Source organism: Canis lupus, chromosome 11 (assembly GCF_048164855.1).
Source record: "Canis lupus baileyi chromosome 11, mCanLup2.hap1, whole genome shotgun sequence".
NCBI lineage: Eukaryota > Metazoa > Chordata > Mammalia > Carnivora > Canidae > Canis > Canis lupus.
Window position 1 is genome coordinate 44,601,726 of NC_132848.1, and position 24,870 is coordinate 44,626,595.

Below are 24,870 nucleotides of genomic sequence, written 5' to 3' on the forward strand. Positions count from 1 at the left end.
CTGACACATACTTCTTCACGTTTATTAAAAAATCTAGGTGAAAGATGTGAAATCCTGTCTTCTGTCTCCTCTCCCTTGAACATCTGTAGCAAATGATGAAGCCCTAAGGAGTGACCAAGATGTGCAAATATTGAAGCAGGGGAAGTTCCATTTTGTTGACGTACTTGGGGCAACAGTGGCCATGTCTGCACAGCCACGATGAATGGAGAGGTTTGGAGGTAAAGGGGTAAGGTGACACAATTGGCTGGGGAGTCTAGAAATGTCCAATTAGAGTTTAATCTCGTTAACAAGGGAAAAGGGGCAAAGTGCTTTTATTCCTCTCCACACTTCGAATTCCAAACTGGGTCTACTCATCCCGGTGACAGAGCCAGACATATTCTAAGCAGTTATTTGGGTTAGCAGGCAAGCAGATGGCGTCTTTGTCTATGTGATTTAAGGGTCACCAAAATCTCTCTCTGGATCAGTGTCACCTGTCTTCCTGCCCTGGAACCTACACGTTTTCCTTTTTGCCCTTTGGTTTTAGGCCCAAAGGTTCCTATAGATGTGGTTTTTGAGTGGCAGCTCGTGCTTCCAGCAGCCTTAAGGCAAGCTGGTTGATCAAAGGAACAAGAGGCAGGGAAGAGAGTGCGTCAGGAACAGTCCTAGTGGGGGCGCCTGAGTCACTGGGGAGGGAGTACCCAGGGAGCCCAGGCAATTAAGGAACTCAATGGGGGTAGGGGACAAAGAATTGGGGGGGGGGCAAGTGGAGGCCAAAGATGACCACACACTGACCACACAGGGTTGCTTGGGCCTTCCAGTGCAGACAATTCACAAACCACTGGAAGTTACACGCGTGCCACTTTACCTGGCATGTACCAAAGTGGATTTCATCTTCATTTTGGATTAAAGGCTCAAGAAGTAGTGGGGGCCCTTCTAGAAGCCACTACTCTATTTCCAGGTGGGCTTTGAGGTCAGTCAAGGAGAGCTCTATTATCAGTTCTCAGGAAGAACCCTGATTTCCTTGTGAGTCAAAATTTGGGTCTGAATCCTGCTTCTGTCCCCTAGCACCTGTACATGTAGGGCCAGGATGACTAAGCCTCAGTCTAGGTCAACATACTTGTGTTGAGCCTTATTTATGTACCAGGTAAGGACTGCATAGGCCCAGGAAGGGGTGCAATAAGCTCACAGATGAGTAAGGGTCACTGTCCTTTCCACTCCATTATTTACAAAGATGAGAGCCTTGTATCTTCCTGACATCAACTAAGAATGAACCAGGCCACACTCCCTAAAGAGCTCTACAGAAATGATAGAACTTTTCCTGATAGTGGGCTAGAGTAGGGTTTCATACATAGTTCTATAGTTCTTTCAAGTGAGCAGGTATTCTATTAAAATCAAACCAATGTTCATAGTCCGTTTTCTTCTATACTTTACATATTGCTTTCTTTTTTTTCTTTTCTTTTTTTTTTTTTTTTTTTACATATTGCTTTCAAATGTATGCCATGCCTGGGAACTCAGGGAAGTTGCATGGAGTGGCTTGTGTACAAACCACATTATCTTGTTTCTGTATTTGATACTTTGACATTTGGGGCCTTGCTGACTCTAGAGGAACTGCTCCTTTCAGAGTTGGCCAATCCCTAGAAACAGTCAATGACTCACCTTCCAGAGCACCTTTCATAGGCAAATCAACCCCTCTAGAACCCACACTCCTATCATCTCCTCATGGGTCTCTCACACTCTGGGCTACCAGCTACTTGCCCCAATCACCCATGTATCTGACAACTAGAGACAGCCCCTCTACCCAAGGGCCCACTAAAATTATTCAAACCAGTCAGACTGAAGCCTGTTTATTTCCAATGCCTTGCTCATTCTTTTCCACAGAAATCACACAAGAGGCTCTTGCCCATGTCTTCTCCCATTCACCCTGCCTCCTGATCTCTCCCCAGTGCTTTCCCATGTGGCCTCCATGGTGTGCTGTGCCTGTTTTGAGAGATCTATGAGTATAAGCCTCTTCTTTCCTGACAGTCATTTCCATGTCTGTCTGTCTCACCATATTTGATTTAAAATAAAGCTTGGGTACCTTTAAAACAGCTTGGTACATGGCTGCAGGACATCTGATGTGCATAGGTAAGGATATCCTGACCAACAGCATGCCAGGTGGCAGGGCAGGCCCGTGTGCTGCATCTACATGTTTAATTTCAACATAGATTTGTGGGAGGCAGCAAAGCACTGGGGTTAAGGGTCGGAGCTCAGGGTTATAACAGGCATGAGTGTAAGTTCCCCATTTCCCATGTGTGCAGCTCAGATTCTCACAAGCATCAGCTTCCTCCTTTGTTTAGATGGGACAATGCCAACAGTACCACTTATAAGGTTGGTGGGAGGATTCAATGAGATTATCAACGCAAAGACAGAGCCCAGGCCCTGGGATTTAGGAAGTCCTCCTAAGGTGCGCTATTTTTATTAACCCATTGCTTAATGTTTATTGAGAACTAAACCTACAAAATCAAATTTGAAGTATTTCCTAAAGTATGTGAAACCATATTTTAGAGGTCAAAAATGATTGAACCTGGGTGATTTCACAGGGCTCCATCTTAGAAATTCATTCGTTTCTGACATTTGTTGTCTATTTTCATTCAAGTGAGACTTATATTTCAGTTTTCCAAAATTATATTTGGGGACTCTTGTCTCAAGAAAGCCCCCTAACTTTGGTTTGTTCAACAGGCTCTGGAAAGACACTCTGGCACTCTTGGTTTTAAATTTTCCACTTTCAGTGCTGTGTGTTTATAGCAGTAACAGTTTCAAAAAAAAAAAATCACACATAATTTCCACACATTCTTTCAGGCAAACAAACAAGGTCTCAACTTGGAGTGAAGATAAAGCTCTGCTAGTTAAAAAAAACAACAACAACAACAACAAAAACCAAAAACCCAGGTATTCACAATGAAGCCTGCCTCTTTCCTTGAAACCCTCTAAAATGTGAGAAGTGACAGGAAGCTTCAAAGTGATATTCAGCAGCAGCTTAAGGGAGAGTTGTGGAAATGTAAATTAACAAAGGATGCGACTGCTGCTCACCAGCCAATCACATGTCGGTTCCTTAATTAAGTGGAGTGCTGTTGTCATGGGGACACGTGGGAGCAGTGTTCCATAATTCCCACAGTCTTGGCACTCTGGGGGCCAGGGTGCCTTTCCCTTCCTCGCTCACAGCCACAAGGGATGTTCTGCTATTCTGACAGCTGGCACGACGGCCACAGCGCACATTTTAAGCAAATTCCAAACCACTGCTTCTACTGATTCAAGGATGAAGCTGTTGGAAGGAGTGCCATCAGTGGGAGGAGTACCATTAGAATTCCTATGGAATGGCATTTAGTATTACAATAGGGCAGTGTTTCTCAAAGTCCATGACCCCTTTTCATCAAAACCCCAAGGTGCTTTTCTAATTGCACAATCCCAGCCCCACCCTCAGATCTCCTGAACTGGAATCTGCATTTTAACAAACTACCTCACCCAGTGTACTCTGCTCCAGGGCTGGCATCATGTTGGGTGCTCTACGAGGTGCCTCTTACGTTAGTTTCTTTAACTAGGTAGACGGACCAGCTACCATTTGCTTAGGTATGTGGTTCATGAAACGCTTATCTCATGAGGTTTAGGAAAATCTTTCAGATGAGTCAGGTTAGGCATGGTCTGGCTTTGGCTTTTCCCTTGTAGTCCAGATTTAGGGCCCCACTGGTGAAAGCTGACTTCTCTTCACTTCCAACCACTCAGGAACACTGAACCCTGTTTGGGTAGGTTCCCAGAGGGCCCCAACTTGGCCATGGAGTCCATCATCCAGGCATAAACCCTGAACAAGGCTTGAAAATCACATTGGCAGGACCAACATGCTTAGCATCTACTTGGAGCCTTCTGAATAAAAGCATGTATATTTACATGCTTTTATGTATGTTGCTTGCTAACATACAACAGAGGATCGTCTTAGGGTGAAGGGAAGATCCCGGGTAGCCTCAGCATTAGGACTTGGGGCCATTATGTTGGCCAGTTCTAATGGAGACTCTGGGACTAATTTGGTGGGGTAATGGACTCCATTTGGGGCTGCCCAAGCCCGGGCTGCCATCAACTCCCTGGTACCTTATCTTCCCCTGTTGGTTTTCCTTTGGTATAGTTCTCCTTTCTTCCTCTCTTTCTGCCATCCCTGTCAACACTTCCTTCCATTTTCTTTCCGCATCTTTGTGGTTTTATGAAATGTTAGATCATCCAAAGTGATTTGTTTTGTGTTGAGGTTTGAAGTGTGGAGCAAACCAAACACAGGCCTGTGCTGGGCTTCCCGGTGGGGCTGGGTGCGGGGGCTCAGACTGCTGAATGTCGGGCATCAGGCTTGCATTCCCATTTCCCCCAGGTCAAAAGTGAAACTGAGGGTGTAGGTCTAGTTTAGAGGTGCAGCCAGGGTTTGGACTATTAGTTATCTGGGTAATTTCCGAGAGTAAGATTTTACTGCCTGGCTAATCTGCTTGATAATTCACCAATGTGGATTGCTGGCTCATCATAAAATGGCCCTTTCCTGTGCATTAGGGTCAGAGGCAGCAAAAGACCTGCATACCAGACTCATGAAAGCATGCTCACAGCAGTAGTGTAAAAAGGAGAATAAAGATGCAGAAACCAAGGTTATATGCATCTTCATGTCACAATGAAGCCCTGTTCGGCTGTGTGTAGGCTGAGCCTGTTCTTTATTAACTGTAAGTTGTTCCTTACAGTACAGAACTATTCCATCAGCCTGAAAATAAATAAATGAATAAAGTGCATTTCAGTGGGACTTAGTGCCCCGGCGTAAACAAGTGTGGGAGTGTGTTCTTCTTGAACGGGAGATAACATTTATGAGCACAAAACACATCTTGGGAACATGAAAATCTAAATGCAAATATGAAAAGCACAGATTCTCACTCCTCCTCCCTCAGTGATTCTTATGCCCCCATGTGCACGTTTGCATGATAAAAGACACTGTCGCAATTATATGACAATTAAAGCTTACCATTGTTGTAAGAGCGAAAATTTCCTACAAATTTTATGTATTCATAAGTTGGAAATTCCTTTGGGTTCAAGCTGCCTCTGAGAAGATGGCAATAAAACTCTAAATCGTTGTCAGCTGGGCCGTTAAAGGAAAAAGAGAAAAGGAACGTGAATATAACATAGATTCTAGACTAAACAAGTTGTGTCTTTGTGTAACTCCTGGGCTTTCGTCTACACATGGCCAGGATATTTCTCTCATTACGACTGACTTTTGGACGTGATTTTATAACCTCTGCAGAACAGGGGGTTTCCCCCCATAGTTTATGTAGATATTGTGCATTCTGTACTTGGGCCCAATTAGTCTTAATTTGCTCACAGATGTCTGTGGTTGGTTATGTCGGCATTGATTAGTTCCGGTTGTTTTCATATGGTGTATTAAAATAAAGCTGCTCATATAGAGCTGCTCTCTTTAATTTAATCTTTTCACGTTGCTTTGAAGTAAAATCAGATGTACAACAGGACAAATTATTCATGGAAGATGAACCAAAGCCTGGACAAGTAAGTGCAAGGCACTCATACTACCTCCGTCAACATATGTGCTTCATTAAGGGACACACGGTTCAGCAGCCACCAAGGCTGGCCTTCCATCCAGGGTGCCAATTTTGAGGAAAACTTTACAATGCCATAAAAACTGCAAACGTATATAAATAACCAGATGACAGCCTCAGGAGAAGAGAATTTGGAGTTTTGACCTAATTATTCAGTTTTCAGTTGGTTACTTGGTTATCATACAAATCTGGCATTACAGTGTCCTCTAAAATAAGCAGACTGGGCACTGATTTTTGCATTGTTTGTTACCAAAAGACTGTCTCATGTCTAAAAAAAAAAAAGAACTTCTTGTGTTACATGCAAAAACAAATTCTTATTCTTAAGCGCTGTGCTTTCAAATTTTCCACAGAGAAGTTAAATGTCATACATATTCCAAACTCCAGTTTTAGCTTTAAATTTAAAATATACCTCTAAGGATCTTGGAAATATTCTGAGTCGCAAGGAAAATTGTTCTTAAAATTAGTCCTCCCTTCTTAATTCATTCTAACCTCCTTTCAAAAGTAAAATTCTTATATCTTGTAAAACCAGTAAAGTTAAACTTACATTTTAAGTATTCTGGGGAGGGGGAATCTGTCACAAGCATATGGGAAGAAAGCATTTTATACACTTCTGAATGTTCTTGTTCTGGAAGGAAATTTAACAAATTCTGATCCATGACATCTGACTGAAAAAGAAAATAAAGAACAAAGGTACATACTCAACGAGGATGAAAAACAAAAGCAAAAGCCCAAACTGAACATTGAAGACAATTTAGAACTGGTGTCTGATATGAAAAGTTGAAGATCCATTTTCCTGTGAAGACACTCAAATCTATCACTCTGTAATCCTGAATTATAATCTAAAATGTTTTACTTGCTTCAGTGCAAATGTGCTACAGTATTGCCCATGGGCCCCAAAAAGAAGTTTAAGAGTTAAGTCAGACAACCATGGTGAGAGTCCTAATGCCTCCCAGAGGACCCCCACCTGCCAACACCCCTGCGTTTGGGCCGGGACAGTGAGGGGCCCTAGTCAGGCCCACTTGTTCATGTGAAGGGCCCTGAGGAACGCAAAGGGTTCCTTTTCTGGCTGTTAGGCCAGCAAACACACACCTGTTTATTTCTTAGAATTCTCCCCAAAGGAGCTGTACTTTTTTTTCTGAGTGCCTGGGCACTGTGGATGCAAAATACAACACTGAATCTAGACACAGCACTGTCCAACAGAACTGTCTGTGATGATGGAAATGATCTATAATGTGCTCTGTCCCTTATAAAAGCCAGCAGCCACATGGCTATGAGCATTGAAATGTGGTTGGTATGACTGAAGACTGACTTTTTAAAATTAAATTTATTTTTTATATTTTTATTTCTGAGAGAGAGAGAGAGAGAGAGCGCACATGTATGGCAGGAAGAAGGGCAGAGGGAGAGGGAGAGAGAATCCCAAGCAGGCTCCAAACCTAGCTGGGAGCCCAATGTGGGGCTTGATCTCATGACCCTGAGATTATGACCTGAGCTGAAACCAAGAGTCAGACACTCAACTGACTGAGCCACCCAGGTGCCCCTGAAGACTGAATTTTGAAATTGTATTTCATTTAAATTGTATTTTAATTGGAATTTAAAAAGCCACTTGTGGCTAGTGGCTCCCATATTCACCAGTGCAGTTGGGAGTTGACAGAGGAGACAGAGAAAGATGGGGATATGTCTTGCTTCCTCAGTCTCCCTCGATAACCTCATCTTTTCCTATATTTTTAAACACTCTTATGTGATCTTATACACTCTTAAAATTCATATATCCAGACAACTCTCTGTTGTGTGCCCCTTGGGGACCAGAGATTGATATGCATTCCCAACATCATTCTTTTGCACTCATACTTCCTCCTTCCCTATGCTCCATGATCCTACCTACTATATTGCCAACTGGTCACTTGTCCATACCAGACACCCTGGTGGCATCCTCAGCTTCTCCCCCTCCTGCCCTCATCTTCACATCCAAACAATGTCCAAGTGCTGTGACACACCGCTCCCTCAAAGTCTCTCAGATCCTCTCGCTTCTCTTTATTTCCGTGGCCTCAACCTCCAGTCTGGAGCACCATTATCTCTTGTCTGGGAAATGACTTGACCAAATGGGTCTTCCCATGTCAACTTTTGTCCCTGTCCAACCTATTCTCCACCAGCAGCCAGAAGGAGCCTTGTAGCAGGTCAGGTCACCACCTTGCTTAAAACTGTCTATTGGTGGAAGTGCCTGGCTGGCTCAGTCCATCGTGTATGTGACTCCCCATCTCCAGGGTCGTGAGCTCGAGCTCCATGTTGGGTGTAGATCTTACTTCAAAAAAACAAAACTGTCTGTTGGCTGCCAAATGCTCCCAGGACAAAGCCTGAACCTCCCAATTCACTTCTGAGGCTCCACACTACCCACCCTCCAAACTTCCTCTTCTCCAGTTTGCCAGGTTTGCTTTTCCTTCTGGGCCTTCCCCTGGCTGCAGGACAATGCACACCTCTCTTCGTGTTCTGCTGACCCCTATATATCCTTCAGGTCCCTGCTTTGAAGGCACTGCCTCTGAGAAAGCACCCACGAGTGTGGCTCTGAAGCCCCCTGCTGCACTGGTCCTGCCATCCTGTAACTGCTGGTGGAAGGCAGGTCTGCCCAGACGGGACTGCCTGTGTCACAGCAAGGGGAGACAGCCCCGGAGGTCAGGACCAAAAGCTCTGTCCCCTCAGGACTGTGCTTTACCTCAACCAAAAGAAGAGGAAGCTGTGAGGGTGGCATGAGCTTCTGGCTAAAGGGCACACAGCAATCACTCAATGAACACTCAGTGTGATCAGGTGTTTAGGAACCATTTACAAAAGTTCTCAAACAAAAGTTCTTGTTCATTTACGCACAGCCTTCTTCACCCGTGTGCCTGCCATCATCGCGTGGTGCTTTGGCCTTTGAGAAAAATGCATCAACTAGCTGAAAGAAGGGGATGGGAAACACTGCAACAGGACTAAGAACAAGGCACCCCTAGAACACAGCATGCTGTACCGAATCCAAACACGAGGACAGAGAGGCTCCAGGGAATGAGTCCTACAGGGAGGGTCCTTGAGCAGGCTCTGAGGGGCAAGATGGTGGCTACAGGGCAGCCAGGGTACTCTAGGCAGGGTACTGTAGGCAGGATAGTCTCGGCAGGGTACTGTAGGCAGGGTAGTCTAGGCGGGGTACTGTAGGCAGGGTAGTCTAGGCGGGGTATTGTAGGCAGGGTTCTCTAGGGAGGGTACTAGAGGCAGGTTCTCTAGGGAGGGTACTGTAGGCAGGGTAGTCTAGGTGGGGTACTCTAGGCAGGGTAGTCTGGCGGGCTACTCTAGACAGGCGCACAGAAGCATCACAGGGGAGGAAGGGAGCGATGGAGGCAGGTGCTGCAAAGGGCAATGAGGCGAGAACTCAGAAGGCCACAGAGGAGCAAGTGCCTTGTCCTGTGTGCCTGGGGTGGGGTCGGGGGCCGGGCCCGCTGGGGCCGGAGGGGTCGGGAGGGCAGGACTGTGCTTGTGCTTCCCGGCCTGACGAGGGCCGGAGCCCAGGCCACCACCAGGCTCCAGATGGCCAGTCTGTGCAGGCACCGTGCAGGGGGGAAGGGAGATGGGATGCGCACGGAGGCTCCAAACAGGTCACCGACAACACGGTCCCCCCCGACATCCACTGAGGGCCGCCGCCTTCACCCTGGGAAGAGGCCCACGGAACCAGACGAGCCCCCTCCCCCTTGCAGAAGGGGCCGCCACAGGAAGGACAGGAGGACGGAAAGGAGGGCCTCCCAGCTCCAGTGCACCCGGGCTTGACCTCCGCTGGCGAAGACTGTGCCAAGCCCTCACTGGCCTGTGCTAGCATTTTCTCCTTCGGGCTCTCTCCAAGCTCCTTCTGATGTTCTTGGTTTTATTTTAAGCTCATTCCCTTTAGTTGTTTAGCTGATGACTAATGCTCACAGATGACAGTCGCCCTTCTTCTTAAAGACACTGCAGATACAAGAGAAGGATGACTAAGGCACTCCATGGCCTCTTCCCGGGGAGTGAGTTGGAAGCCCCCGTCCCCTGACGTGAGTAGAGCAGAGAGCAGGGTGATGGGGCGGCCCGGGCTCTGGGTTCTGCACCGCATAAAGGAGCCCGGATGGAGGCTGGTTGGGGTGGGGGTGGGGGGCGGGTGAGGATTATGAGTTACCGCCCGGCAAGGGCTCAGAGCCGTGCTTGGCACCCGCAAGCACTCCCTATGTGTTCCCTATTATATTACTATTATGCCATTTCCATGTGTCGACAACCAACACAAACAATGATAGTTTGGAAATGTAAACCCTGTGCTTCCAGAGGAGTAAATTACATCTGCAACCGAACGGTCCCTTGAATGAGCTGCGCTCTGTTTATTAAAATGACAGCAATTAGAGAGACAGGGGGGCGGGCGTGCCATCCACAGCCGTCTCCCCGGCTGAACCTCAGGGTCGGGAACATCATCTACCTGTTGGAGACAGACGCTCCTCCGCCCCAACTTACTGATGTGTCCTTGCTTGCTTTCTCAAGACTCTTTACCAAGGATACTTCCACTGTGAAGGCCTGTCCTAGTTCCAAACCACACATCTCCCCTGTTTCTTCTTGCGCCCCTGGGGACCCCGGGGATGATCTGGAGTGCCTTGGGACACAGCAAGGCATTGTCCTGTCTCCCGAGGAGCCAGCAGCACCCGTTCAGTGGTACCCAGCGGAGTTAAGTGAGCCTCCACAAGAGCACACAGAAGCCGCCCGGCTGAGCTGGAAGTAGGCTGGGGGGGACACTCTGTCTGTAACACCCCGAACGGGCCCTGGCAGTTCTGGCCGGAGCTGCGTTGGCCACAGTGAGAAGTCCTGGAGAAGCGTCAGACCGAGAAGAGGCAGGAGTGGGCTCGGGGGAGCAGTCAGGGCCTCGGTGTCCCTACAGGGACAGGAAGTCGGAGGCGTACCTGATATGCTTTAATGCAGTTTAGATTCAGAATCAAACTGATGGTCCGACACTAATGCTTTCAGAAGACAGTACAGGGAGTGGCTTTGACCTTGGAGTAGTGAAGAATTGGTTAGGAATATCAAAAGTGCCAACTCTAAAGAGTCTCTGTTCATGAAAAGAACCTAGAGAGGGAGAGGTGAGCCATAAAACGAGAGAATATATTTGTAACGCATAAATCATGGTGTAGGTTCCAAAATTAAGGCTCAGTATTAAATGCTGCCTTGTCACCCAGCAAAATCGGGAAGGCCTCAACGGGCCCAACTGAAAGTTCTCCTTCACACTCTGCCCCCGTGGATGAGGTCCCTTAGCTGAACAATCCCTTATGGAGGGCGACGGGCACAGTTCCTGCTCATCCCTGAGTAGTGGGTTTAGCTCCCTGCCAGCCTGCAGAATTATCCAAATAAGCCAATCTCACCCCCGTGGGGAGCAGGGGGATCCCCACCCTCTTGTTACTATGAAGCCTGCTTCTCACAGCCCCTGCTGGTTCACTCTGTTCCAGGGTGCAGCCTCGGGTGGCCCTGCATCCTCGTCTGCCAGGCTGTCGAGCTCATGTGTCTGGTGTTGGGTGCTGTGCCTTTAGCCGAACCTGTATCCCTAAGGCAGAGTGAGTGAGCAGGAGGCAATTCAAATAGTACCCGACAGAGGACTAGGGTCAAGAACGTGGGAAGAATGCCTACAAGTTACAAGAAACAAGCCAGACAGTCCAGTAGTAAATGGCAAAATACCCGAACAAGCCCTGTGTTCACAAAAGAGGAAATCCAAATGGCTAACAAGCTTAGGCAAAGACGCTCAATCGCATTAGCAATTGGGAGAAAAGCAAGTTAACACTGCGCGGTGCCTTCACGCACTAAACTGACCAACACTAAGAGGCCTGGCAATCCTCACTCTGTGACATGAAGCGCCTGGAACTCTCAGCTCGGTTGGTGGAGGGTTAACTGGTGCAACCACTGTGAACAACCTGGTGTCACCTGGTGCCCGTGAGGCGGGACCTACTCTACAATCTGGCCGTTCTACAGAGTTCTCTTCCGGATGCTTGCGAAATGTTCATCAGGAAACACATGCAGCACATCCACAAAAGCCCGTTCCAAGAGTTCCAATCTAGAACGGATGCAGAAATTTTAGCACATCCCCCCAGTGGAATATGAGGCAGCAGTGAAATCAACCTGTGCTAGTCACTGCTAACAGTGTGAGATGGATGGATCTTCCAATGTCGAGCAAAAGGAGTCCATTTCCTAAATGACTCTATTTTCGTTAGTTTACCAGAAGGGAATACTAAATTATAGGGCTGAGCAACGAATCAAATGTTGGTAGAACTACAAAGGAAAACAAGGACGCAATGATCTCAAAAGCCAGGAAAATGGTCCTCTCTGGCTGGAAGGTGGGGTGTGATGGGAAAAGAACAGACAGGAGCGTCTACAGTCCTGGCCCTGTTCTGTTTCTTCACCTCCGTGAGAGCCAGCTGTACGTTTGTGCTCAGTTTATTATTAATTTAAACACTGTATGTATGCTTTTTATACACTTTTATATGCATGCTTTATAAAAATCAAAAGGCACATTGAAATAAAAAGGAAATCTAACTGGTGACCCGGACCCCTTTAACCTGTGGCCAACTCCAAGCTGCATGCAGCCACACCCCTCCTAGACCGTGCGACCCTCAGCTCGGCCCCCACCCAGAGCCACCTCTGACCAGATGCCCCAGGTCAGGTGGGCTCTTCTGGCAGGTGAGGGCAGAGTGGGGAAGGAAGGGCAGAGCGGCGTTCTCTGGAAGGTGTTTCGTGGACTTGCTGCTGTGTTGTGTGGGCTCTATCTTTCCTTTCTGGTGACCTCCTCTCCCTGCTGTGACCCTTGCCATGGGGACTTGGCCCTTTATTCCACTTTCATCTTGCACTGCTTGCTGGAGCTTTCGCTGGGAGAACCAGCATTCCCTGGAATTATTTTTTTGGTCTGTAGATTTCTCTATCTTTATAATCACTTGTGCCTTAGATTATTTTCCTTTGGGGAAATGGTCCTGTCCATGCCCATATTCCTCACTTTTGAGGCACTTTCCACTCCTGCCAAGCTGTTTGCAATTGCTCTCGAGGTAGCAGCTCCATTTATGAACTCAGCCACTCATTCAGTAAACACTTGGGCACATTGAGTCTGTGCTCATGGCCTGAGCTAGGACTTCTACTTTGGGTACGGGCTTAGAATGGCACAGTATATTAAGCAAACCCCGCAACCATTAACAAATTAAAACAGTGATCTGGGAAGTTAGATTCTTTAGAAACTCAAACAAAAGTCCAAAAAGGAAATACAGTTTATGCCTACTTTGGGTCTCTCATTTGGTTCTGCCTCAGCCATATTTTTTCCCAAGTCCCTTGGAAGCATGTGACTTAGTCCCTTAGATCTTTTCTGGAAGGTTTTCATCCCAGAAGCTCCCTTTAGCCCTTGGTTTTCCATCTGCATGCTCATCCGCTACACCCACATTTCTTCTTTGGCTGCCTGTGTTAATTCCAGACACCGAAATGTGCTGGTGTCACCACCACAGGAAAGCTTTGACTTTGTTTTAGAATCATTTCCTGCTTTGAGCTATTTTCTTTTTTCTATCAAATTGGTAAAGAAACTTCTAGAATATTTCATCAGAAAGTTGCTGTACAAAAATGTATCATGTGAGCTTTTGCCATGTCTGAGTTTCTAGTAGGTGGAAGGAAACAGAGAGACAGTAAGACTGACAATCTCAAAAAAAGAAAGGAATTCTTGCCGCTTTTTATCTCCCAACCTTCCTAATCAACGATGGGACTCCAGTACCAGGCCACTCAAGGGGCAGTGGGACCCAACCCCTGGCAGGCCAGCCTATGATACCAACAGGGGGAACCGCTGCTGGGGCCCATAGCCTCCTGCCCTCTGCCCATACTGCATCTCCATTGGACGTGCCTTCCTTCAATGGCCATCTGTCCCAAGAAGACTGATCACCACCTTTCAGTTCTCCATCTTCTCTTCCTAAGAATTATAATTCTCCAGCATAAGGACAGCAAATGTGATATTCTTCTAGTTCTGTGCCAGGTACTATTCTAAGTACTTTACACACATGAACTCATGTAAGGGACCCTTCATGGTGCTTGGTACATTGTAAGTGCTCAATAAATGTTGAGCTATTTTCCTATTAGTCTCTAATGGTTTGACAGGTGAAATCTCTGAACAAAATTGCAAACCCTTAAGGAAGAATAATCTCACATGGGACTTTTAAATGGCTACATCATCCATGGACAAGTCCTGGGCTCATGCTGAGTAATAAAGAAGTTCAAATACAAGTGAATTAAACCAAGAGGAGAATTCCTGAATAGCAACCTAAATCCTTGGCATCAGGAAGACACCAAAGCAGAGTGGTAAGAAGCTTGGGCTCTGCAAGCAGTTGCACCTGGTTTAAGCTCTGCCCCTCACTGGCTAGGCCACCTTGGGTCTCCTCCTTTGTAAAGTAGAGGTGATAGAGGTATTAACTCCCAGATGGGCTCCTCTGCTCAACCAGCTGGTTACTGATGGATACCAGGGAAGTTTCCATCCTTAATTGCCCTTGCCCATATATGAGAGCAAAGATGCCAGTGAATGCTAAGCAAGAAAGGAAGAGAAGGTGGCGCTCTTGGTAAAAACCAGATAATATGAGGTAGAAGTAAGCAGAAGTTGAATTTGGGGATTGTCCATCCTGGGCTCACCTCCACTGGGGAGCTTAAAGGCTGACTCTACGTGTGTCTAGGTGTGGGTCTACATAAAGGCACTCAGGACTCACATGGGTCTAGCATTGATAAGCTAGAGGCAGGATAATTTCTGATCCTTCCAGAGTTAGAAAATAATTCATAAAGGTGGTCCTAAATTGCTCTGTAATTTCAAATCAGAATTCCCGACTCACTTTTTAAGTCCCCTCTGCCATGTATAGCAACTGGGTCACCAGATAATTACAAGAGCATAAAGCAGAACAGTGTAAATCCTGTTTACTCAAACAGCTCTGGGCTCTTGCATCTCATTCCCAGGTCATTAATGAGGCTCCGTGTCATTGCTTTCAATCAGCGCCTGTCGTGGCCCAGTCCTGTCCATTCAAGACAAAACACAAACTCCTCCAAAGAAGTACCCCATCACTTTTTCCTTCCTTACCCACCTCAAGTTAGCCCGAGAAAGCCAGGCTGATTCGATGGGGTCACTTCTGTGTTCCTTGTATCAGCCTCATCACTATTCTGGCCTCAAAAAAACCGAGGCAAAACCGGGGCTCCCTGCCTCCTTGGGGCTGAGAACAAGCCTCTCTGACAGCTTCAGGAAGAGAGAGAATGTCCCAAATCTAATGCACCTTGGAGACAGTGCAGGGAGTGAGCTGAAAACAAAGGTTGGATAGATAACGGGGGTAACGCTAAGGCATCTGCCTAGCAAGGTAAAGACTGCTTTTCTGGGCTACACCACACAGTGACCAGCAAAGGAAAATTGTGGACAGTGGCTCTGATCTCTACACAGCATGATCTGCAGAAACGATGCAATGGGGAGTAGCTTCTGGGGAAAAGCATACCCCAGGACAATGTGGAATCCTGGGCCAATAGCAAACTGGGCTCATCACCCCAAGGAAGGCCAGCTGCTCATGGAGCAAGGCCATGCTGCTCCCCAGCAGGGTGGCTACAGAGAGGAGGCCATGGTCCTCCTGCATCTTCCAGGCCCAGGATTTCCTTCATACAGGAACCAGGAATAAGGTTGCCCTTCCTATTACATCCGCCGGCTACCTATCCACCGATGTGCTGGGAGTGGGGAGCGGAGGGGCTAAGTGGTTTGGTGGAGCTTCTGGGGAGGACAGAGGAGAGAGAGAGAGAGAGAGAGAGAGAGAGAGGAGGTTTAATCCCCATCTGGATGCTCCTGGTAGAGCTGACATTCAAGGTCACGCTCTGTAGGAATAAATAATAGTGTGCCATGAAATGGAAGGCTGGCCAAACCCCTTTGAGGGATCTCCAGAGGTGGACTCCCCACCTTCCTTCAGCAGCCAGGTACTGCTCAGTGAGCCAGTTCCTCCTGACTGGGGGTGACCAGGGTGCCAACAAGGCTTATGCAGAGAGGAGGAAGTGTGGGAGGGAGGAGGAGAGGCAGAGAGGAGGAAGATAGGGAAAGAACGAGGAAGAAGGGGAGGGAGGAGCATCTAGGAGGCCCTTTGTCAAGTAGCACCCACCCCGCCTCTGAGCCTCTACCTGTCTCCCCTGGGATGGCAGAGCTTGTCCTCCTGCCCACAACTTCTTCATTCCTCAAGGTCTCCCTGGTCTATCCATATTTCCCCAGAGCATTTCAACTCTCCTCTGCACCCCCACACTCCTATCACCCCTGGCACAGATCCTTTATTACAATTAAGTGTCACCACCTACTTGCAATCTCAGACATGTCCCCAGGGATCCCCAAACCACATCCCAACTTCAGCCACCTGCTGCACATTCCTCCACCGGCTCTCGGCTGACCCAGGAGGCTGGCTTTTCCCTTTGCAGGATATCCATCCACCTCTGTACAGGCTCTACGATCTACTAACTGTGCCAGGACTCTCTCGTCAGCTTCTAGGGCACAGAGGGTAAGGACCTGCACCCACGTCCCCCTGCCGGATCTAGGCATGTCGAGATCTTGGTGCCTTGCTTGTTCCAGAACAGCGTATTCCTGCACCTGCCCTTCCTCTAGAAGGCTTGGGGACCCTGGCCTCGGCCTTGTGGAGGACACTCCTGCACCCTTCTTACACACCGACCCCCTCAGACCTACACCCTCCCTGATCTAGGATCTGAGTGGTTCTCAAGGTGAGATGGTGATGCACACTGGCAAGGGCCAGCAGAAGCAGAGACTTACCGGTAAATGCCCAAGGAGAGGCGTGATACTGTCAGAAACATAGAGGATGCTGCCGTCGGTCGTCACTGCGATGATGAAGCCGTCCAGGGCCTGCAGAGAATCCAACAGTGGAAGGCTCCTTAGTGGTGCCTTTATGGAGGAGAGTGTCACTGAAGCAAAAGATCCCCTCTTATGAAACTGACTTTATTTTGTAACTCTTAGAATATTTCCACAGAGAACCTCACTGCACTTTTCGACTGCACACAGGACGGTTTCGTACACAGAATTTGTGTCGCCCAGGCAGAGTGCTTGCCGAAGCACTAAAGGGCTCCCTGGAAAATCTGACCTCTTGGTATCCTGAAACTCCATTTAGCCACGGAAATGACCTAAGTAGTTTTAATGATAAGCATCCCATTAGGCTGAATCAGAAATATCACAATTCCCATCAAAAAGATGTCAGTGATATTTTATGGTTCCCATCCCCTGGCTCCCAATATCACTTTGAGTTCAGCAGTAAACATTTATCAGAAGATACAGAACCTAACAGGTACATTAACAACAGTCAGTCAGGGTCAGCCTCTGCCTACCCTCATCGCCACAGGAGGAAGACCTCCTGAAGGAGCTGTTTTGTAAAAACATTCACGTTACTTACTGAAGGTCTACTGTGAGGCACGTTGCTCTAGGTGCCTCTTTTTTAAAATTTTATTTATTTATTTATTTTTGGAGTTCAATTTGCCAACATATAGCATAACACCCAGTGCTCATCCCATCAAGTGCCCCCCTCAGTGCCCATCACCCAGTCACCCTCACCCCCTGCCACCTCCCTTCCACCACCCCTTGTTCATTTCCCAGAGTTAGGAGTCTCTCATGTTCTGTCTTCCTTTCTGGTATTTCCCACTCATTTTTTCTCCTTTCTCCTTTATTCCCTTTCACTATTTTCCTTATTCCCCAAATGAATGAGAACATATAATGTTTGTCCTTCTCCGACTGACTTACTTCACTCAGCATAATGCCCTCCAGTTCCATCCACGTCGAAGCAAATGCTGGGTATTTGTCGTTTCTAATGGCTGAGTAATATTTCTAGGTGCTTCTGACAGAAAGAAAGGATGTAGGCTGTCCCTGTTTTCTCACACTTTCACTGGTTTGTTTTTAGATTCCTTATTGGTTGCTCACGATGCTTCCATAAGACACATTTGAAAGTCGATTTCTAAAATTCAGATGATGCAATTCAGCCCTGAATGGGGTCATCCTGGCAACAGGCTATGCGGGTCCTTGCAATAGATGGCAAAGATGAAAACAAGCCCAACCCACTGGAACAGGAATCTCCGAGGGAGTAATATGCTCAGGTGGACAGTTACTGTAAACCTATTACTCTCACTGTATGTATCTTTGAAATATCATCTTCGAATGTGAGAATATTTCTGCTTTAAAGAAAAAAAAAGCCGCACTGAAATAAGTGCTTAGAAACGTTTTGTATGCACTCAGCTAGATCCTCCCAGGTTGTCACTGGAGGTCTGCATGGCCAAAGGGGCACTAATTCTTTTAGTTAGGAGGGTGCAGCTAAGTGCACTGCAACAGGAACCGGAAACAGTCCACTGATTGCGCAGGAAGAGCACAGAGCCAGAATGGGAGGAGCTCTCTTTACCAGGAAAACGAACACTAGGGTCATTTATTATTTTATGCTTACCTATTGCAGCATTTAAAGCATATTAAAGCATATTTCTTAAGTGTACCTCACCCTTTTGGGTTACATCAGTGGTTTTCAACTGGGGGTAGTTTTGCGCCCTCCTACCTCATCAGGGGACACCTAATGATGCCAGCAGACTTTTTGGTGGTCGCTACTGGGGTGGGTGCTGTTGGCATGTAGTGGGTGTAGAATGCTTTGAAGCATCCTACAATGCACAGGAACCCCCCCTATAAAGAATGATGAGGTCCGAGGTGTCAATAGGGCTGAGGTTGAGAACTCTTGAATGAGATTTATGGATTATGATGAACACAGAGGTACACCTTGGTACCTTTTGTTTCTTTCCCTAATTGTTTTTTTCCGTCACATTTGCGGCACTCCTGGAGGTAAATTTTAAGAGCTGTGTGTGTGTGTGTGTGTGTGTGTGTGTGTGTGTTTAGGGATGTCAGCTGGACTTCTGGAAAAACCAGGACAGAACACTGGGAAAAGGGAGTATAAATGATCTTTTTGCTCAGTGAGCCCCTCTTGGATTTGTAAAGCATGTGGGTGTCAAAGAGCTGAAGGTATTTATAGATGGAAGATAACTTTCAACAGCTTATCGGCGTTTCCCATTAAATGCAGGAGAGCGGCGCTGAGTCACTGCTCCAAGCACACTCGCTGGGGTTTTAGAGGGTCCCATCGGCACCATCTGAGGGACTCAATGTAAAGTCTCTAAGTGACGGCAGCTTTGGGGACACCAAAAATGCCATAACAGCTCCAATTTTATACCCACCACACACCAGAAAGAAATGAAAACAGGCCTTTCTGCCAATTCCTGATGCTGATGCTTCTTGTGCTCCTGAGGAACAACCTTTGGGCTAAGAGAAAGGATGGCTGTAGCTTTTTGGAATATACTTCAGAAGAAATGCTACAAGCTTCCTAACGGCCAGTCAACAAGAGCTTCCCCTTTGTCTGAGCAAACTTGTTCAGAGGTTTGTAGCCATCATCTCTGCCACTGGCCCTGTACCTGCCTGGCTGGTCTGCAGCCAAGTCATTTCTGTTCTTTCAAACCCCAAGACCGTGTGTGTCCTCCTGAACTCTGGGCTGGGGACTTTCTGAGAGAAGAGGGAAGGAGAAGGGATTCACATGCAGAGGGCACCAGTGGTTCAGCACCCAGGGGCCTGATGGGTTCTTGTCCTGGTTTAAAAAGAGAACCTCATGGTTGCCAAGACATGGCCTCTGAATTCCTCACAGTCCCTGAAATGGCTCTGGAAAGGGAGAGAGAGGCTGCAGAGCTGGAAGATGAAACACACGAGTAAGAAGTTGCCTTGTGGCAAATGATGACAACATCATCCTGTGGGGGCCTTGAAGGGCCCGGGCCATCTGGGAGAAGACACTGGAGGTGCAGTTAGTTACTTATCACCAGGGCTGTGTCTACTGAAGAGCAACAGGTTGGAACAGAAGCTTGAAACAGATAAATCAGAAGTACTCGTTGTGGGGTTTTCCAGGCTCCTCAAAGCTGCAATTTGCCCAGAAGGCCTGCTGTTGTACAGGCTTAATTTCAGGCTTAATTCACTCATTGGGCATGATTCCTTCAGATTCACTTCAAGGAGTCTATACTGGGAGCAGGGGAAAGTGCATAAAGAATACACAGAGAAATCTAAACTCTTCTTTTTCTAGAAATTCCAGTCTCCTGAATCTCAGGCCTGCCTTTCAGCCCAAACATGTATCCATTTTTAACTTTATAAAAGTCTTGTTTCCTCAAACATTTTTGATATCTTGAAACTCAGTAGGGGGAATAAAAAAGAAGGATATGCTACAGGCTTTTAAAAAGAGGCTGGATGCTATAGGGTTATGCGTTTTAACTACTGTCCCTAAGAATTAAAAGATAAAATGGTTTATGTAAAGTAGCATAATGATGCATTAATTCAACATTATATTTCACAAGCTGGTCTAAATTTAACATACTTAAAATGCATTGCTTCTGGAGAAAGTTCTGTATTTTCTTTAAATATAGTTCACATGTAGATTTAAGTATCTTTCATTTTATGCAAATGTTCATTAATGCGCTTATATTTCATAATATTTGGACATCTTCATTCTGGCATTTTCTTACTCCAGTACTTTCTGTTTTCTGCATAGTTAATGTATGTAAATTAAAGTTTACATCAGTCTTATACAGGCACCTAAGATGAGTATAGAAAGAAGCCACTCTCCAAAAACCCTGCCAGGAACCACTGACAAGCAGCCAGCGTCTAACTTCCTTTCACTGAACTCATTTGTCCCGGTTTCCTCTTCTAAGTCAAGGGCCCAGACGTGCCACATCTGGAAACTTCTCTCCCTCCACTCTCATGTCCATACACTCCCAGCCTAATCCTAGTTGTGAAGTCAGAGCACGCCGCCACATGTTTTTGCAGAGACTCACCCTCATCCGTACAGATGGGTTTCGCCCAAATGTAAACACAGGATACCGAAGAAGGCCACTGGCCCAACTCGGCCAGATTTCCACAAATAGAGCCCCACAGATGGGTGTGGGCACCTAACTTTCTAGAGGAAGAAACGTGAGCATCTTTCCCAGCCCAGAAAGGGCGTGTGCTGGGCGGGGAGGCACAGGGTCACTTACGGTAGACACCCACATGCTATGTTGATATAATAGGAGCTCGAGTTAAAAGCCTAACTTTAAAAGAAGGCTTTTGTTTTCAAAATGTGTTCTACTAAGGGGAAACACAGAGTCATAGAATCATTGCATTCCAAAGAGGAGACTCTGAGCCAAAAAGGCAGTGCAGAGACATAATTTTTCCTCCCTCCTTCCCCTCCTTCTACCTACCTGCACCTGTCCCTCCCGGGTGCCCCACTGGGTGTCCTCTAGTTGGGAGACCAAGAATGGGCTCACCCTGGCGTCACGACAGCCACAGCACACACTCCCATTCGGTTTGGGGATTCTTGCTTATACTGCCAAATTCAGTAGCCAAAAAATAAGCAACAGCATGCAGAGCTTCAAGGGGTGTCTGTTTCAAGACCTCTTTCCAGGGTCCAGAAAATTTGTTTACTCGGGGCACAGGGTCTTATCGTATCTGGAACAAGCAGCCACATTTTGATTTGCAACCAATTAAGCTAATCTGAAAGTGCATTTCACCTCCAACATCAGCTGGGTGAATTCTTCATTACTGAGGAATGAAGGCTTCCAGTCCTGTTGAATATCACAGATTTCCGTTTGCGCTGAGACTTCTACAAAAAAAAAAAAAAAAACATAAATAAACTTTTATACTCAAAGGCACCTTGGACTTAGAATTCACAAACGAAAAAGAACACAAATGAAGCACATGTATTTCTATGTAATTTTGTGTAAACTCCTGTGTTGTTTAAAGAAGCCAGTATAAGGAAATATGTTACCCTGATTTCTAAGGACTAGGAACTTTGGATGTAATGGGCTTAAAGGCGTCTCTGGATGTTTCCACACCCTTTTAATGAGGCTTCAGGAGAAGAGTGCTCCACCCTCTGTGTGGCCATAGTGCCTGCCAGTAGCAGGTGGCACAATGCCGTTGAATTTCTATGCCTCCAAGCCCACCATCGGCAGTTGCCATCTAGCAAGGCAATGGGAACAAAGACCCGGATGGTAGGACACAGTCCTAAGCTGCCTCTTCTTGGTCAAGGCAAAGCAAAACACTTAAGAGATCCGGGATTTTCAAAATTCCAGACACATCTTCGGCTTGTAGTAAATAACCGACTGTGTCTATGCAGAATATAAAGTATTTTTCAGTATTTCCAGGTACTGATGTACAATGTGTTAGACAAATAACATGTTACTTAGTTGCTTTTAAAGTCAGAATTTATTCTTCCCAAGACTTTTCTGGATTGGTCTATAGTTTGCTTGTTTCTGTAACTATCTTGTACGGAAGATGTTATTCATGTTCGTAAATTCAATAGTTGTTGGAATACACAGGACTCCTTAAATACGCTAGTTCTTTCACATTTTTGAAAGTGTATTTTGCATTATTACTAAAATGTCTCTGATAAGATTCTTACAGATAGCTCAAATGCTGTGTTGGATATATTTTTTTCCTTCAGCTTATCCTCCATCTTAACCAGCATTTTGCTCCACTGGATCTAGTGAGAGGTTTCTTTAGGGATTATCTTCTTGGTGCTACTGGGATGGTTTCTTCCTCCCAGATTCTGAAAGAACAAGATGTTCCTGCCACTGTGGCCAGAGGCTGTACAAGGTGAAATGCATCCTGGGAAGCAGAGGCAGGGTGCTATACACAATTCTGGGCCAGCGTTGATTCTGAGGTGCCAGCTGAGGCAAGAGAGGGTGAAACTCTCATTTCCTCAAATGGTTGCTGCAGTCTGATCACTTAGAAAAGAGATCTAGCAAGACCATGTTAATAAATTAATGCCATAAATCTTCTCCCCCTTCCCCCAACACACAAACTCATGTGTACTGTTCTTTTGATCATTAGGATCAAGCTGTAGATGAGTTGTCCAGGAGAAGAGTCTCCTCACAGTCCAAAGTTGATTTAGATAGTGGTCCATTCAACTTAATGGTAAAGGAAAATAAAAGGCCCATTTCTTTTCTGTAAGTAACTTTTAGATCATTTAGTATGACTTAGATTCTTTATAAACACCAGCATAATGATATTGAGAGCAGCCATTTCATTCGTTTTGTATTTCAACGATTTGATAGTAGTCCTTGGAAGTGAAGGCTCACTTCACAGCACATTAATATTATATATATATATATATTAGATAAAATGTCTTAAGTAAAAAAATGTTCAACTGGGAAATAAAGTTTAGTGTTATAATCATATCTCCACTGGCATTTTCTTAAATTTTTTTATTTATGATAGTCACAGAGAGAGAGAGAGGCAGAGACATAGGCAGAGGGAGAAACAGGCTCCATGCACCGGGAGCCCGACGTGGGATTCGATCCCGGGTCTCCAGGATCGCGCCCTGGGCCAAAGGCAGGCGCCAAACCGCTGCGCCACCCAGGGATCTCTCCACTGGCATTTGATGTGACTAATATCACAAGCGACAGGTGATAGGGCCGGGTCAGCAAAGAGATGTGGTGAAGTAGTTTCTAACTAGTAAGGGAAGTGAAACCACCTAGAAGCATTTTTTTTTTGAAGGAAAACATTACAATTAATAGCTGAATTCCAAAATTCTACTGTAGTGTAAGTTGCAGTTGTGCCCTAGAGTGCTCACCTCCCAATCATTCCTGGTGTTTGTGAACAAGGAGGAGTATGTCTTTGGGCTATATGTGGTCAAAGGAAAGTCTGGAAAATGGGGCAGAAACTCTCTACCAAGCTGGGTCACCCTGTCCAACAGATACTTCGCTTTGTATTGGAGCTTCTCCACATGACCCCATCCCCTATCCACTAAGGCAGACAGACTGAAGGGGCATGAATGCTGCTGGCAAAAAATCACATTAAATCCACTTGAGATTCACACAAGAAGAAGAAAGTTTGCAGATCAGCCTGGCCCTGTAGAAGTAACATTTAAATGGGTGTGGATAAGAATGTACAATACACCTTGTTATTTACATAATTTAGGGATTTCTCTCTTATAACAGATACTGATGACATAGAATTTTTCTATAAAAGACCATGGTCAGGTTCTCATTTTGATTTGGATTACTTCAAAAAGAATAGGTATGCATTCCAAGGTCAAGGTTTATCTCCCAAGCTGGGAAAATTGGGATGCTTGAGAGATTAGAGGAAAGAGTTATTATAAATAATTACAATGCCTATCCGGAACTAATCATCTTTTCTTATCATGTGGTCTTCCTGTATCATGAAGGCAGAAAATATGTCTAAATTCACAGTTCTTAACCCTGGCTGCACACTGGAATCATCTGGAGAGCTTTAAAAATACAGACGCTTGTACCTCTCCCAGTAGTGTGCCAGTAAAAGGCTCTCCATCCCTACCAAAAACAAAACAAAACAAAAGCACCTTGATTTATAGTGCTTTCCCATTTCTATGGTGGGAAATACTCCCACAGTGGCTGATTGTAAGCTGTCATCTGGCTTGCAAAACTCCTGAAAATTTAACAATCATCTTTTGCAAGCCAAGATGAGCCAGCTCCAGCTCACCACTGGGGTTCCACCCCTAGGTATTCTGATTTATTGGTCTCTGAGGTGTGACCCAGTTATATGTATTTAAAAGCTCCTCAGGTGATTCTAATGGGCAGCCAAGGTTGAGAACCAGTAGTCTAAATGGCTACACTAACGGGCAGCTAGAGCACAAACATCCATAAGAGCCCCATGAATTGTGCCTTGTGGAAAACCAGTATGGTATAGTATTAAAACTTGGGATCTGGAGGCAAACTGCCTCATATAGATTCACCACCCTGGCTGTGTGACTCGGGTGAGTGGCCTAATATCTCTGTGCCTTGGTTGTCTCATTTGTGAAATGAAACGAAGGGGAGCTGCTATGCAGCTCACATGTGTTATTATACAAGAGTCCTTAGAACAATGCCTCTCTGGCTCATGGTGAGCCCTGAATAATAATGCTGTTCTCTGCCCTACTGTGGATGCCTATGGAGTTCATGTCCATTTGGATTATAACTAAAGTTACATATTTAAAAAAAATGTAATCCAAATTTTGGTATTTCTCCATAAAATCTGCCACGAATTTTCTGCTTTCTTTGGGATATAAAATCACAGAGGGTGAGTGATATCCAGAGGTGATCAGGCTTGGGTTTAAGGGAGCTGTGCAAAGTAGGCCTTAGTCTTATAAAAAAAAAAAAAAAAAAAAAAGGTGAGATGGAGACAGGCGCTCCTGGTGTTGGGAGGCTGCATTTCTGCTGAGTGATCCTTTCCAGGTCCCAATTTGACAATTCTGTAATTCTGCAGTGG

The 24,870-nt window shown here is 46.0% G+C and overlaps 1 protein-coding gene across 2 annotated transcripts in view; it reads right to left on the reverse strand.

Annotated features, from left to right (window-relative positions):
- Nucleotides 1–24,870, reverse strand: part of NPAS2 (neuronal PAS domain protein 2) — a 158,498-nt gene that overhangs the window by 36,289 nt on the left and 97,339 nt on the right. For both annotated transcript variants that reach the window (XM_072844497.1, XM_072844496.1), the window contains exons 4-7: nucleotides 21,156–21,247; nucleotides 16,378–16,467; nucleotides 6,127–6,247; nucleotides 4,997–5,110 (exon numbers count right to left, since the gene is read on the reverse strand). In XM_072844497.1, coding sequence (XP_072700598.1) covers nucleotides 4,997–5,110; nucleotides 6,127–6,247; nucleotides 16,378–16,467; nucleotides 21,156–21,247 — 417 coding nt within the window. The remainder of the gene's footprint in view (nucleotides 1–4,996; nucleotides 5,111–6,126; nucleotides 6,248–16,377; nucleotides 16,468–21,155; nucleotides 21,248–24,870) is intronic.